The sequence below is a fragment of the Natrix helvetica genome (assembly GCF_964273705.1).
Source record: "Natrix helvetica genome assembly, chromosome: 1".
NCBI lineage: Eukaryota > Metazoa > Chordata > Lepidosauria > Squamata > Natricidae > Natrix > Natrix helvetica.
Genome location: NC_138548.1, coordinates 279,632,035 through 279,646,857, shown reverse-complemented (window position 1 = coordinate 279,646,857; position 14,823 = coordinate 279,632,035). Strand labels below are relative to the sequence as shown.

Here is a 14,823-nt window from a genome sequence, read left to right as displayed (position 1 = left end):
TTTGTTAATTATGTATGAGATTTCTTTCTGCCTCACTGATTTTAATCTCTCATCTCTGGCGTCCATTGAAGGCTGCAGCAAAACAGCAAGTATTCAAATCATACTTCAGTTGAATGTGGAGATAGACAACTGTGCCTCTTAGAAACGTGCTAACCTTCCCGTACAGTAAATATAAATCTGTAAGCTGAAAGCTTTTTAGAGTTTTTCCTTTCTTGTAAGACTTGGACCACCTTGTATATTATAATCATGGAGATATTTTCCTTTTCTTAAATAAAATGTACTTTTAACTGCTTCAAATGTCAATAAAAAATCAATACCAGTTACTGAAAAGCAGCTTCTTTAATGTTAAAAAAAAGTGATATTTTCATCATCCTGCAAATTTCTGGGCCTGGGGGGGGGGGACTTCTCCTTACAACCAGATGTTGAATTGACCTTCAATTTACCACATCTCAATTTTAGTTTTGAACAGTTGTTTACCTACAGTAATACTGGTTATGTACCATGAAATGAGTGTTGATTCTTTTATCCACCAGTTTCTCCAGGATTTTGTGATATTATCAAAATGCATTTTCTTCAGGAAACTCTTCTACAGTCTGCTTTTTTTTTACTCAGGATTACCTTGAGATAATTAGCTATATATACACTAAGTTTCATAGACTGAAATTTTATTTTCAGTTATTTCTGAAAATAAGAAAGACAGTGCAGATGCCCAAATGTACAGAAAATTTATTCATTAAATGTGAAATCCAATATATAAAGGTTCATACATGACTACACTATTTCGCTGTATTTTATAGGGAATATCCAGATATTTTTGCATTTCATTTTAATCTATCAAACTAAGGAACAAAAATACGGATCCAGAGTTACTATCCCCATAATTACCATTTATCTAAAAGCAATCTGAAATGCATAATATTGTATCAAATGTCCCATAATATTTTTCCATCGTTAAAATATATTTTTTCAGTTAACTGTGCTGAACAGAAAGGCATTCTTCCTGTCCTAAACTAGGGTGAACCAGCAGTTAGAATTTCTTCTACAAAAACCTACCCTTTAAGAACACAAAGTTGTTTAAGCAGATACCATATTTGGAAGTGATCTTGGTCAAGAAAAATAATCACAAGAGCAGCACATTCCTTTTCACTCATGTGACTGGGAAAAGTAAGCAAGCAAACTTGTCTTAAAAGGTGGGGCAGAAACAGATCATACAAATCACAAATGTGCATGCACACACAGGCATCACTTCTCTTACAATGTTTAAAAAGTCAAATGATCCCTGTAAGGGGAAGCAGGATAACATGAGAATATATCTACAGAAACTTCTAAGTCTAGTCACTTTACAAAGGTCTTGTCTGACGAGTTACAATCTTAGGCAAAACACAGCAGGGAAAGAGACTGGAGCAAAAGGATACATATTATATGGGATTAGTTAGTAAATGCCATTGTAAAGATTCCAAAATCAGGGATTTAATTTATGTAAAAAAGTGCACACCTTGCCCTTACCCAGTAGCTTTCAGTGGAAGCCTTGTCCTTACTTATGCACATAAAATTTCCGTACTGGATGTGGCTACTACCTCTCATAAATATGCAAATAATTCCTGTAAGCAGACATTTTGATGTTTATTTAAAATATTTTTATTCCACTTTTCTAAAAGTATTCAAAGAGACTAAATCAATTGAGTAAACAAGGTCTAACACAGTCTTGCATTCAAACACTCATTTGCAGATGACGAAAGAAAATACAGTTTAAATAAGTGTTAAGGTTTCTAGATTGCAGATTGTATCCAATTAGGCTGATTGTTCTGTAAACCATTGAGTCTGTGTTGATTTAGCAGTATATCAGTAGAATGACTACAGTACATTTATTTCTGCTATACAAACAAACACTTCTCCCAAAATTTTAATTCAATGGAAACTTCCGTGAACAGAAAAATAGGTGTTTTCTGCAAATTTCTTTTCCTATTTAACTTTCCACTTTGTTCCAAAATTTTCTCCAATTCTTTGGAGTACATTTGGAGAGAAAGAGGTTTGACGGGTTGAAGCACCAAAAGAGAATTAGCAAAAATGCTTCCTTGTATCTCACTAGAATCTCTGCTGAATCAGAGCTTCCCATTAGCAGAACTGGACAGATATGAAACCAGTGCTTACAAATTTATCACTGAAGGTTTTTAAAACCAACAGACTTCTTTAATGAAATGGTTATGTATAAATAATAGTCCGTGGCCATGAAAGCAGGATAGTTTTTTTCTTATTCAATATGTACAGAAAAGAATTAGACAATTCTATTTATTTAATGCAGTTAGAAAACATGTATATAGTGAAACACATTTTTTTACAAAGACTTATATTCCTTCTAAAACTGATTTTTTCTGATTAGCTTCATACAACTTCAGCTTCATACAACTACAGCTTCATATTTTTCTGATTAGCTTCATACAACTTCTTCTCCAGAAACTCAAGGCAGACACCTAATAGTCCCATTCCAACTTTTCCCCCTAACAATAACCCTGTGAAGAAAATTGAGTTGTGAGAGATAAGACAGGGAGGGGGAGGGAGAATCTACAGCTGAGAGTGGATTTGATCCGTTTCTCCCTGGTCCCAGCCAACAACTAAACCACTGCAACACATTTTTAAATATAGTTAAGAATTAATTTTTGCCCATGTGGAAGTGCCATCAGAGTTTTTCTAAGAAATTTCCCAACACAAGAGTATTTCAAATCAAAACCATACTCTTACTTTTCTCTTTCCAGTACTTCAAAATTAAAGGTCAGCTTTAAAACAAAAACATAAAAGCGCCACAATATACCACAAAGAAAGGTGTCACTGTCTAAAAATGAAACAATTAACAATTCTCAATCTGTTCAACTTAATGTTTTGAAAAATATGAGTGTTTGACATTTTAGAGAGGATGTCCCAGGGCCATCTATCTGAATTGGCAACAGAAAACTTTACTGAAAAAGCGTTATAGGTAATAGGGATGAAAAAGTTTGAGATCCATTGGATGAAACTTCCAGATTCCTCAGACACCCCAGCACTTGGAATGAGGTACAAAATTAGTCCTAGAATTGACATATATTTTCTTCTTTCCATTAAAATCTACAGGTAAGTTTTAAAAGCCAGTGAGCAAATGAAACCTAATATTAGTCCTTTCTTCCATTTTTTTTCTCTTGGATAGTGAGACAAGCAAGTTTGAGAATCAGAAGTTCCTTTATCAATAATTCCCTCCCCACTGCTATAGATTCCAGCTCTGCCCCCCCACCCCCAATTCTTCCAATTTCTGGGCATATTCTGCATGCTTTTAAATTTAGAACTTTGCTCTAAATTGGTTTTTGAAAATTGGTTTTTGTACAGAGGAGCATGCTTTTTCATAGGAAATTTCCAAACTGGACTACTACATACCTACCGATACCTCCAATTATAGAATAATACTAAAATTAAAACTACAGGAATTTGAAAAAGCTATTTTGTAAGAATTCATATGGGTACCAACAGTTTAGCAGTCTGAAATCAAATGTGTTGCTCAAGCAGGTTGCTGTCTTCCAAAAAAAAAAAAAACATGCTAAAGGTGCTTGAGTAATTTTTTTTATGTAATCATGAAAAAATTCTGGAAAAATAAACTCCACTATTTATGCAGTAAGACAGATTAAATCCATACTTCTCTATAAAAAAAAGAGTTAAAAAAAAGAGTTACAGAAGTACAATATTCTTCTTAATTAAATATACATTTGTATTACTTGGTTGTTTTCTAAAATGTAATACTGTTATTCATCAGCCAACTCAACTCTTTTGACATGGCATTTCAGAAGATCATAAAGTTCTTAATATCACCAGGAAGTGGAGGAAAGGAGGGGCAAAAATCTAACACACAATAGAGGAAATTTTAATTTTCATTCTAAATCATTTTTCTTTTCCTAAAAATGACCAAGAAACAGCTGTAACATCCCACTCCTGCCTGAAATATTTTGAACTGAGATTGTACTATATACTTTTCATGAATATTATTATTATTAAAGTAGTATTAACTTACTACTTTATGTAGCAAGTTGAAAAACATTATAAATTAAAAAAAATAATTATGCCCATTTGAAACTGTGGTTCTACATGCAGAAAACAATCCCCCACCAAAATAATTGTGATCTTGATCTTTAATCAAATTACAATATTTTTAAAAAGCAATGTACAAATAAGCAGTTAACAACAAAGATAAACAAAAATGTTTCACAAATGAGAAACTAGTAGAGAGAAAGTTGCTCCAAATATTTATAAAACTTTGTATCTTCCTTTGTTGGTTGGTTGGTATGAATTTTGCTGCAAGAGAACAAATGAGTATGTTATTAATCAAAGATCCAATTGATAATGATTAAGAGAACAGTAAGTCAACCTGACTATATAAAGCAACAGAAACACATGTTTAATTCAGAGTTGCACAGAACAGACCTCCACAAATTGGATTATTATGAAGCAGAGCAGGGGATGCAGCTTTCATTAATTCCTCCCAATAGTCTTGAAAATCCATACTAAATGGTGAAACATCTTTAAACCATTATATATGAACTAGCATTTGGGGGGTGGGGAATACTGTTGAAGCATGCAGAAACTAGGAAAAAATTGCCCTCTTCTTCTAATACAGAAAATTCCGCTACCATCAGAAGGACACTTCTGTTCAGACAATTCTGAATGCAATCTTATGAAAGGAGTATTAAACAAAGTTCAATGAGCATTTAACTGTGTTAAAGCTATTTCGCTTCTGACATCATCACATTAGATAAAGACTCCTTCAAAATAACACTATACATGTGAATTGAAAATACAGTGATGCATAAAATAAGCAAATTTTTACTTAAAATAAAGAAAATTGCTCTACTTTTACAGAAAAATGTAATATAATTCTAAAAAAAAACTTCCCAGATTTTAACTACTGAAAAAATGTTTGTTTTAAAAAAAGGCATCCTGTAATAAAATGTTCTTGATATCTTACTGCTAACAGTGGCTAATATGAATTATAAAGTAGAAATTCATTACTTCAAGACTTCAGAATTTGCAATATTGAATAAGTAAATTTAAGGTATTATGATAGATTTATATTACCATGTCATCAAAAATTCAGTAAAAATGGTGCAATGTGTTAAATCAAGAGAATTCCCAAAAGAACAGCATCATCACTGAAAAACAGTATATTCTTACTTCAACCTCCCTCAACCACTGGAAATGCCAAAACAGCTGTTCCAGCAGCTGTTCCTTACAAAATCTTACAAGCTGATTCTTTACAACAGGTGGTCCTGTAGGTACCCAGGTGTCAAGCTACAGAGGGCTTTATAGGTCGAAATAATGATCTTACATTGAATTCTGAAACTGATCAGCAGCCAGTGCAGGCCTTGCAAAATTAATCCTGGAGCATATAATCATTGGGAGCTTGTACATACAGATGCCTTTTAACATTTCATACAGAAATCATGAAACCATATTTTACCTACCAATCGGATAAGCTCTTCTTTGATCAGCCTAGTGATTTCTGCCTTTGCTTTCTGAACAGCCAATTCGTTGGCACCTGGAAATGCAAAGCAACCCCCATTAAAACATCTGATTATTTAAACATAATCTTAAGTAGTTTGAAATATTTTTAAATAATCCATACATTGCACGTGAAATGTATGCTTTAAAATTGATTAGTATCATTTCGTACTATCTCACAATAGTTGGTCAGAGTTGTTAGGAGTTAGGCAGCCTATACAGTGTACAAACAAACATACAAATAGATAAATAAAATAAATCAAAAGTCCTTTTGCATCAGGATATACTCATTTAAGTAAATATAAATAACAGATATAAAGCAACAGTTGTACCAAGTTTCTCATGCAGCTTTAAAAGTCTCCTTAACTTTAAAAAGCACATTCTCTGATGCTATACATCTCTGGAAACTTTTTTTCACATTCTCTTAGTATGGAAGGCCAAAAAAATCCAGACTCTTTTAAAGCAGAAAGATTGTGTATTGGCTGTTTCAGATCATGCTCCAAGAGAGTGTAATCCTTAGCTCAGTGATGGCTAACCTTTTTGCCATCGTGTGCCAAAAGCATGGGGGGGGGGAGTGTCATGCGTGCATGTGCCCACACCCATAATTCTATGCGCCCACCTCCTGTGCATGAGTGTGCGACACCCACCCACCCATGCTCCCCCCACTTTTGCCAAATGATGGCACAGTAGACCCGTTTTTCTCCCCAGGCTCCAGACTCTTTCTAGGAGCCTGTTGAGGGCAAAAAAGGCCTTCCCTGCCTCACCCCCTCCCCGAGGCCAGAAACGGCCCATTTTCTGACTTGCCCATTGGGCCCTTTTTCACTCTCTGGAGGGCGAAAAACAGTCCAACATGCAAACTGGAAGTTTGTCCCCGAAGCTCCCTGAAGACTCCGGAGGGCAAAAACCAGCCAAAAATCAGCTGGCCAGCGCACCGGAGCTGACAGGGCAATGCCTTGTGTGCTCTCAGAAATGGCTCCACATGCAACCTGTGGCACACATGTCATAGGTTCGCCAACCTGCCCTTAGCTCATGCTAGCTCACAACTCATGCAAGGGCTGCGAGTATGCATGTGCTGGCCTGCCACTCAACACACCCAGTTCCCTTGTTCCCCCCACCCAGCTGGGCTGCCAAGCCACAAAGGTCAGGGACCACTGTACTATGTCATAAAACAGACCTGGGCATTTTACAATTCCGGGACCATATCTAGCTCTTTGGTTGTCCCTGTCCAGCCCACATAAGGTCAATCAGAAATTAGAAATCAAATGTAAATAAGTGTACTTTAAGCATGTAATAGAACTTCATTGCTTTTATTTTGAAGGCAACAATTTCCCCCCCCCCACCCCCAATTTACATATATGGGTGTGTGCCTATGTCCTTTTGGTTTGGACCCCCACAACAGTCCTAGTTTCTTATGTGGCTCCTTGGGAAAATTAATTGCCCTGGCATAAAAGAACATCTATGTAATTCATCTTAACACTGCAAGCTACTTTCTTAGAATTGTTACGGTTTTCAAAATAGCCTACAGTGCTTAATTGTTTATTTATAAGATTCACTTTATTTTAAAGGAATAGACTTTTGCAAAATATATTCAGCAGTCATATGTTTTCCATCAATAATTACCTATTCCATAAAATATTCTATCTTCTCATTCCTTTTACTGAATATATTTACTCTGACTGAAAAATGAGAGAAAAGGAGAAAAGCCAGGAGGCAGAGATTGTTTTTTCTCCAAATATTTAAAACAAGTCTTAAGAATATTTTTGCAATTGTAGATATTAATTCTTTAGTGACAGGCAATTTAGAGTTATTTTAAAGAAAAGAGAGCTAATTCAATTTGCAACTATTGGACAATATCCAAATAAATGATAAATGAGCTGTCTTTCTTGAAAGGCATCAAAATAATGTATCAAATAGCATACAGCTGAACTTCTATCATGCTTTTGTTTATATTGAATGGTCATTTTAAATATGGAAAGAAAATTCTACAAAATCCAGATAATGAAAAATATTAACTTCCGTTTGAGGGTAAATAAAATATTAGAACTATAGTTCATACTATAAAATAGACTGTGTGTCACACACACACATGTGGATGTGAAAATCCCCCAAATCTTTTCTCCAAATAGCCACTTTCACTATTTATTACACTATTTCTATACTATCCAATTCCAAATTGACTCTAGACACTTTACAATAAAACAAACATAAAAATAAAGCACTAAACCAAACAGATTATAAGCAATGATTTCATAAAACTTTCAAAATAAAAATTACATGACCATAAAAATACTACATGCAGGCTTATGAGCACAAAAAGATTTCCCCTGTTGCAGTAAGTTCAGTTTCTTTGTATTTACAGTCAAATCGTACTCTGGTGCAGCCAAATCCATTGAGTTCAGTGGGCTGTGGTTATTTATTCTGCTTGTATCAAATTCATACTTGAAATATAAATCCTAATGTGCCTGGAACAGATTGTTTTTAGTAAACAGCCATTACACTACTTTATCCTTTTAAAAAATAATTTTACTAAAGCGCAACAAGGAAACGTACCAGGAAAAGATAAGAAATATCCCCATGCCTCTTACAAATTGCTCAAGAGGCAAAAAATAATCGGAATTGACAAAAATGAACAGAAACTATAGACTTATTCAAGGATAAAAGCTGTGGTTCATGACACCAAGGCAGAGTAACCTATACATCAGGTTACAAGCTAGAAATAGCTTGTGTTCCAGGCTAGAAATAAAACAATCTGTTACTAAGCTATCACATGAGACAGAGAAAAAGTAAACTCTAGACAAAAACACGTTTCTGCAAAAATAGACAGCTGAATCTCTAGCTGCCTTTCATGCAGGAAGGCAGATTCTGTTATCTTTCAACAGAACTGGGAAAGATACGTATTGCTCCCTAAGACTCTTATGAGTGGAATGTAACTTGGCTGGTACAGGAAGATGAAAAGGACAGCTGCTGATAAAAGCACCATGCATTATTTCAGCAATTGGGCCAGCAGGGATGGATTTTGACTTTCGTAAGCATGTTTGGGGCAGGTAGGTAGTGGAGAGGCGAACACTATAATCTTTCTCTTATCAGCAATTGAGAAAATATTAATCGCTAAGGTGCGGGTTCCTCATTAGATCACAAATGTAACCAGTGCCAAGAATAAAGAATTAAAAAAACAAACAAACCAAACCCGATGCCCTGTGGCTATTTTTTGGTTTGCTCAGCTGGACAGAGCTTAAACAAAGAGTTAGTTCTCTTGCAGTCAAATGTGCCCGCTTGCTCTGCTGAAATGTAAAACTGCCTGTTTTTGTGACTTTTGTCCCCCTCTCTTTATGTCTCTCTCCATTTCTGTTGCATCTGTGCACACCATGTACTTTTGTTTAGAAGAGCAAACTGAATCATCAAAAGATTAACCAACAGGGAAATGGAATCTGGGGCACGATTGCAAGGGAGAGCTATTATTGTTTATTTTGCTCAACTTGCTACTTTTCTTTCCTCATAGTAACAGTTTTAAGATTCTGGTTAGCAACAGTGGACACTTCCCATAAACAATGTTCTGAACACCTGCTTACTTAACATGTATAATCAGGAAATATACAAAGCAATGCTCAGTTGCAGATTTTTCACACCTAAAAAACTCTTTCCCAAGGTTGCAGCCCTAGTTGATATAAGGTATAAGGAAGCATTCTTAATTTCCTTCTCAGAAAGTTGGGGTATTAGTCATACTCACTCTCAATAGCCAAGTAAATTTTTCTTTCCCCCTCCTTGGGTTCTTTGCCTGGAGGGAAATAGGTTCCTCTGATTGTAATGGCAGCTTCAGAATATTCACTTATTCTGTGCAGTGCTTCCTTTGAAGTCACTTTCCATCTAGCAGTCTGCAAAAGAAAGTGATAAAAAAAAAGACACGTGAAATTCTAAATAAGATGAATTCCCTAAAGTTGCATGATAGAATTATCAGATACTTAAAATCGCATCTACGCTTTTAGGTTCTATTCATTGGGAAAACTAATATAAGATCCATATGCATAGCATTTTATAAACATCGTTAAGAAAGCTGGATTTAATAAATTTATCTTTCTGGAAACACTATTTTGAGCTGACTTTTAAAATGTTTAACATTTTTTCTATGCCAGAGTTCATCTATGCCCTGCTATCGTGTTATTTACTTAATGCCTCATCTCAATTCAAAGAATAAAATTTTCCCCACAGGATTTTGTGGGTTTCATTTACTAAAGGCAGAGGTTTTTTTTAATTTATATAGTTATTCATTATTTATAATATATATGTAAGCAGCTTTCAGCCAAACAACACAATTTCAAAGTGTTAAAAGGCACTACAGAGCTTTATGCTTGAAAGCATGAAACTGGACTTTGTATTCCTACTAAAGTTTATGCAACAGTCTGGATAAGAGCCATATTCTGACCATGTGTGCTGTCAAAGGGCAAGCAAAATAAAGTAAAACAACTTGATAAAGAGCCAGAGTAATGAAGAATGCACACTAATAATTTTGCAAGACTAAAAAAGGCAAAGAATAGGGACCACTCACATATCAAAGCTCTTTTGTATGTTAAGCAAGCATCTCCAAATTGCATATTAAAAACACACCCAATTGCTTGCAGCATTTTTCTGAATACATATAACACTGGGGGCTGGAATTCTAGGAGAGCAATTGTAATTTCCAAGGACAACATTTTCACTGCCAATATAGCCAAACTGATTTGTGTGCTGTTGAATAGCATCCAAATGCCCCTCATTGTACACAGAATCTTTTGTTTTTCAAATACCCCATCATTCTCCATATTTTATTTAGGATGAAAGCTTATTGAGAGCCAGTCTGATTTAGTGGCTAGGTCACCACACTAGAAAGCAGGAGACCATGAGTTCAAGTTCCGCATTAGTCATGAAAGCAAGCTGGGTGACTTTGGGAAAGTCACATTCTCTCTCACCCCAACCCACCTCACAGAATTATTGTTATGGGGAAAAGTAGAGGACAATATTCTACTTAGTTAGAAAATCTTAAGGATACTGAAGTACAATTGCTACAGCTGAACCACTTATAGTTCTTGTTTTCTATCTATCTATCTATCTATCTATCTATCTATCTATCTATCTATCATCTATCTATCTATCTATCTATCTATCTATCTATCTATCATCTATCTATCATCTATCTATCGTCTATCCACCTAATTTTATATCACTCATTTCACTGTGTGACTCTATATAATCTGCAAATAAAAACTCTAACAGGGATGATTTCCCCTCAGTAGTGAAGGGAATAGCAGGACATCCTCCGCCAAAATATAGCTCTGCAGACCCTTATTAGCCAGCAGGAGAGAATAGGAGAGAGTGTCAGGTAATCCATATAACTGAGGAGTTGTCTTCATTTAGTGACATTGGTTGCAGAACTGATGATTAAATAAAAGATCCTTCAAGACAACTCTCATTGGATGGTGCTAATTTTGATTACCTAGCCAAAATCCCCAGGCACAGATGCAGGATCTGTATGAGATAAGCCTGGGCAGAGTCCTGGTTCCCTGTCGCTGGTTTTAAAATCATCACAATGACATTACATCACTAGATTGTGAAAATCAAGCCATGTGACTGGCCCTGAATGATGATGAAATCTCTTTTTTATCCTGGAATATTGCAGGTTGGTCAGTATCATAAAAATATCAAAAAAAATTGAGGATTCCTCAAATATTATTTTTTTCCGGTAGGAAATCTATGTCGTATCAGATATGGTGTTGGAAGGTTACTGGATTAACTCAATCCTGATACATCTAGAAAGGCAGGAGGAAGACCCAAAGGCAATATAGCGACTATAGTTAGTATTGCCTTACAAGTCAATTTTTATTCTGATACTAAGATTTTTAAAATGTGATGTGATTATAATCAACAACATTCCTTAAAAATTAAAGATCTTACTGAATTATACAAACAAGCAACAGAAACACAACAGAAAAAAACATGGGAGCAGAAAAACATTATTATAAGAAGAGTGGTAGCAATTAAAAATCTCTGCAATTTAAATGAAAATGAGAAAAGCAATCCTTGCCTGAGGGAAATCATTGATCTCCAGTTCTTCCTCATATCTCTTAAAAGATTCATTTTGTCCGCCCTCCTGCTTCTCCTCCTCTTGTTTTTCGATGGGCACATAATTGAGCTTGGCATTGATCTTCTCAGCGAGTTGCTCTGCAATCGTTTTTGCAGAAACTGTTGGAGCCTGAATTGTGCCGCCCCTCAGAATAGCGTTTGTCGCTTGCTGCATCACATCCTGAAATAAGGTATTTAAAATAAAAAAAAACCTAATTTCAGAAACATACCACTTGCGATTTAATATACCAAGATTTTGTTAAAAATGTATAATACAATTGAACAAAATGAGAAATGAAAAGCTTGTCAAATAAACAAAACTGGACATAGCTACTACCTATGGGGATGCTAATATGACTTGCTTTATTTCTGCTTGCAGAAATAAAGGCCTTCGCAATGTTTCAGTCTCTTAATTATTCAAAGATCACTGTGATTTTAAAGTGTGATACTTCAGTCACCTATCTGTCAATGCTGGCAGATGGGAATAGAAAGCAGATTGCTGCTTCATATTGCAGTCATAGCATCAGTTCCTACATGCTGTCTAGTACAGAGAAGGAAGATGTAAAGAGTGGGCAAATTTGGAAAAGTCAAGGGTCTCCCGTCTCTTATTGTAACCACGATAGTTTCAAATCAGAAACCTGATTTCAGAATTTTTCATATAACATTTTTAGCAACAATTGGCAACTCTTATTTCTATTCCAATTATCTCATTTCCCAGTCTCCAAGTATATAGGAAAACAGAGATAAAACAAAGGGTTTATTATAAATAAATTACCAGTTGTACAAACAAGAAAAGGGCTTGCAATACCTTAGAGACCAATCAATTTATTCTGGAAGAAATGATATCTACTTCACTAAAATGAATGTGTTAGTCTTTACAAGAGTCTTTGTTGTTTTTGCTGTAACAGATAACATTACCATCCCTCTAGAAATTATCTGGAGGGCTGCAGATAATTACAGCATTCAAATTGGCTTTTTTTTCCAGGCAAAAAAAAACCAGGCACACAGGACACATAACAAATCTGGTGTGGGGCCACCAGAAATGTACTATCTAGGAAACATCACAGAATCGACTGGAGGGAACACTGCTTTTGTTTCCTTACATTGGCAACTTTGGCAGCTCCAATGAAAGTCCGAAACTTAACTGGACTACTAGCACCTGAACGAAAAATTAAACTTTTCCTTCGAATAATTACCAGTGACTTTGGGGGGAACAGAAATTTGTATTTTCTGAATAAGAAAAACAGTGATGGAAGTGAGCAAATGATGGGAACTGAAAATAATGAAAGAAGATGGCTAAAATAGGGAGGAAATAGTGAAAAGGCCCTACAATCTCTTCAATGGCTATGGAACGGAGCATACTAGCCCCTTCCTGCTTTTGGGGGGGGGGCTTTTGCTTGTGAGTCTTACACTGAAGAATTTTGTCTTTCTGTGGAAGCTGTCTACATAAATAAGTATTCTGAAAAGTCAGAATCCCTGATCATTAGGTAATCTCCATGCATAAAGAGGCTTACTACAGACATTCTCAAAACAAAAGTATCTCATGTATAATTGTAAATGTAAATTCTTATGCCTATTTATCAGTGGTTATTCTTAAGCACGCAAACAGCCATCTACAAAAATGTTCGTTCAGAAATAATGTTCATTTCTTTTTATATCAGAATACTTAACTTCCAAAAACATTCAATGCCAATCAAATCATGTTTATCAGAACTTTCTATGTCTTTGTAAAGCACTAAAATATTTATTAAACTATCTAGATAATTTTCTTTTATTAATGATAAAGCCACATTTTGAATTTACTGATCAACCATCAGATCAATAACACTTCAAATATTGGCAATAAATACATAATAAAACTTCAGTTATCCGGATCCCCCATATACAAGTTTATGAATACTATCTAGGTTTAATGTACCATAGCTTCTATACTACTGCCAATCCAAATACCTGGATGGTGTTTTGCTATTATACCAAATACTTTCATTACACAGATTATTCAAAATATTTTGAAATATTTGTAATAATTTCGTGTATCATGTACACAGTTAAGAGGAATTTATAATTTATAATGGACTGGTTCATATTTTTCTGAATAGAAATTCAAATTGGGTTTCTAATTCAACTGCAACAATTTTTTCTTAAATGAATAAATAAAAGTGTTTCATCCCCCTTTCCTGCTAATGTCTATGCCTGCAGAGCTGTGTGGATAGTGAAGATTGTACTATATGAACATAGCAAGACTTAAAGCATTTAACATGAAGACTATAAAGATTGATTTGTAGAAGAGGATGACCTTAAACTGAAAAGAGACCAATACTTGTGCCTCGGCTCCAAGATTCTTCTGTGCATTGATTCTCAATGCCAATCTCTTAGCAATTTCTAATTTCTCTGCATTTCCTGCTGTTGGGGCAGGAACATTAGATGAACCACCAGACGAGGCCATGTCCTTCACTCTTTTCTTTGAATTGAACATGCTTTCAATCTGCTCGTCAATCTAATAAAAAAGAAAAGAGAAAGTTCATATTTTTAGGGTAAACACAGCAAATGATTAGAAGCAACATGCTAATGGTTTAGATACCTAAACAACTGATTTCGTTTTCAAGTACTAACCCGAAAATAAAATTTGTTTTAAAAATATCCGAAGTAAATAAAAAAGTAGAAAAAGAAATTGTGGTTGACTTTTATGGCAACATCAAATATTTCACAAATTGTGAAAATGATAAGACACGTATTGATGAATGAATTTTTTTTACCAACAATTTAAAAGAAATTGGGCTCACAAATTCACTTCAATATAAGAAATTTGTATAAGATCAGCCAGAGGACAAGAAAACAAAAGTATCAGCACATTTTACATCTGAAATGTCTTAACTAAAAGAAATGCATGAAATACTTACATCAACTGCTGTATCTTCATCATCTGAATCCTGCAAGCCAAGTGCCGCTTTTTGTAACTTCTTCCGCTCATTAGCCAAAGCTTCTTCTGTTTCATCAAATTTGAATCCTTTACCAGAGAAGCCGCTACTCTTTTTAATTGTTTTCCCCTCCTATAGATGCATAATTAAAAGTCAGCCATCAAATATAAAAATGTTCTAAATGTTTACTGGCAAAAGTTTTAACGTGTAAGGTATTTTAATATGCCATTTTAGAGAAATGGGGTACCTTGATACCTTATGGTATCTGGTACCTTGGCTGATACCAGGTTGGCTTAGT

General features: G+C 34.9%; 1 protein-coding gene across 2 annotated transcripts in view; it reads right to left on the bottom strand.

Annotated features, from left to right (window-relative positions):
* Positions 1–4,133: 4,133 nt before the first annotated feature.
* Positions 4,134–14,823, bottom strand: part of DDX46 (DEAD-box helicase 46) — a 36,547-nt gene continuing 25,857 nt past the window's right edge. For both annotated transcript variants that reach the window (XM_081934648.1, XM_081934649.1), the window contains exons 19-24: positions 14,508–14,657; positions 13,904–14,104; positions 11,570–11,788; positions 9,242–9,386; positions 5,478–5,551; positions 4,134–4,311 (exon numbers count right to left, since the gene is read on the bottom strand). In XM_081934648.1, the coding sequence (XP_081790774.1) occupies positions 4,264–4,311; positions 5,478–5,551; positions 9,242–9,386; positions 11,570–11,788; positions 13,904–14,104; positions 14,508–14,657 (837 nt within the window). In that variant the 3' untranslated portion in view covers positions 4,134–4,263. The remainder of the gene's footprint in view (positions 4,312–5,477; positions 5,552–9,241; positions 9,387–11,569; positions 11,789–13,903; positions 14,105–14,507; positions 14,658–14,823) is intronic.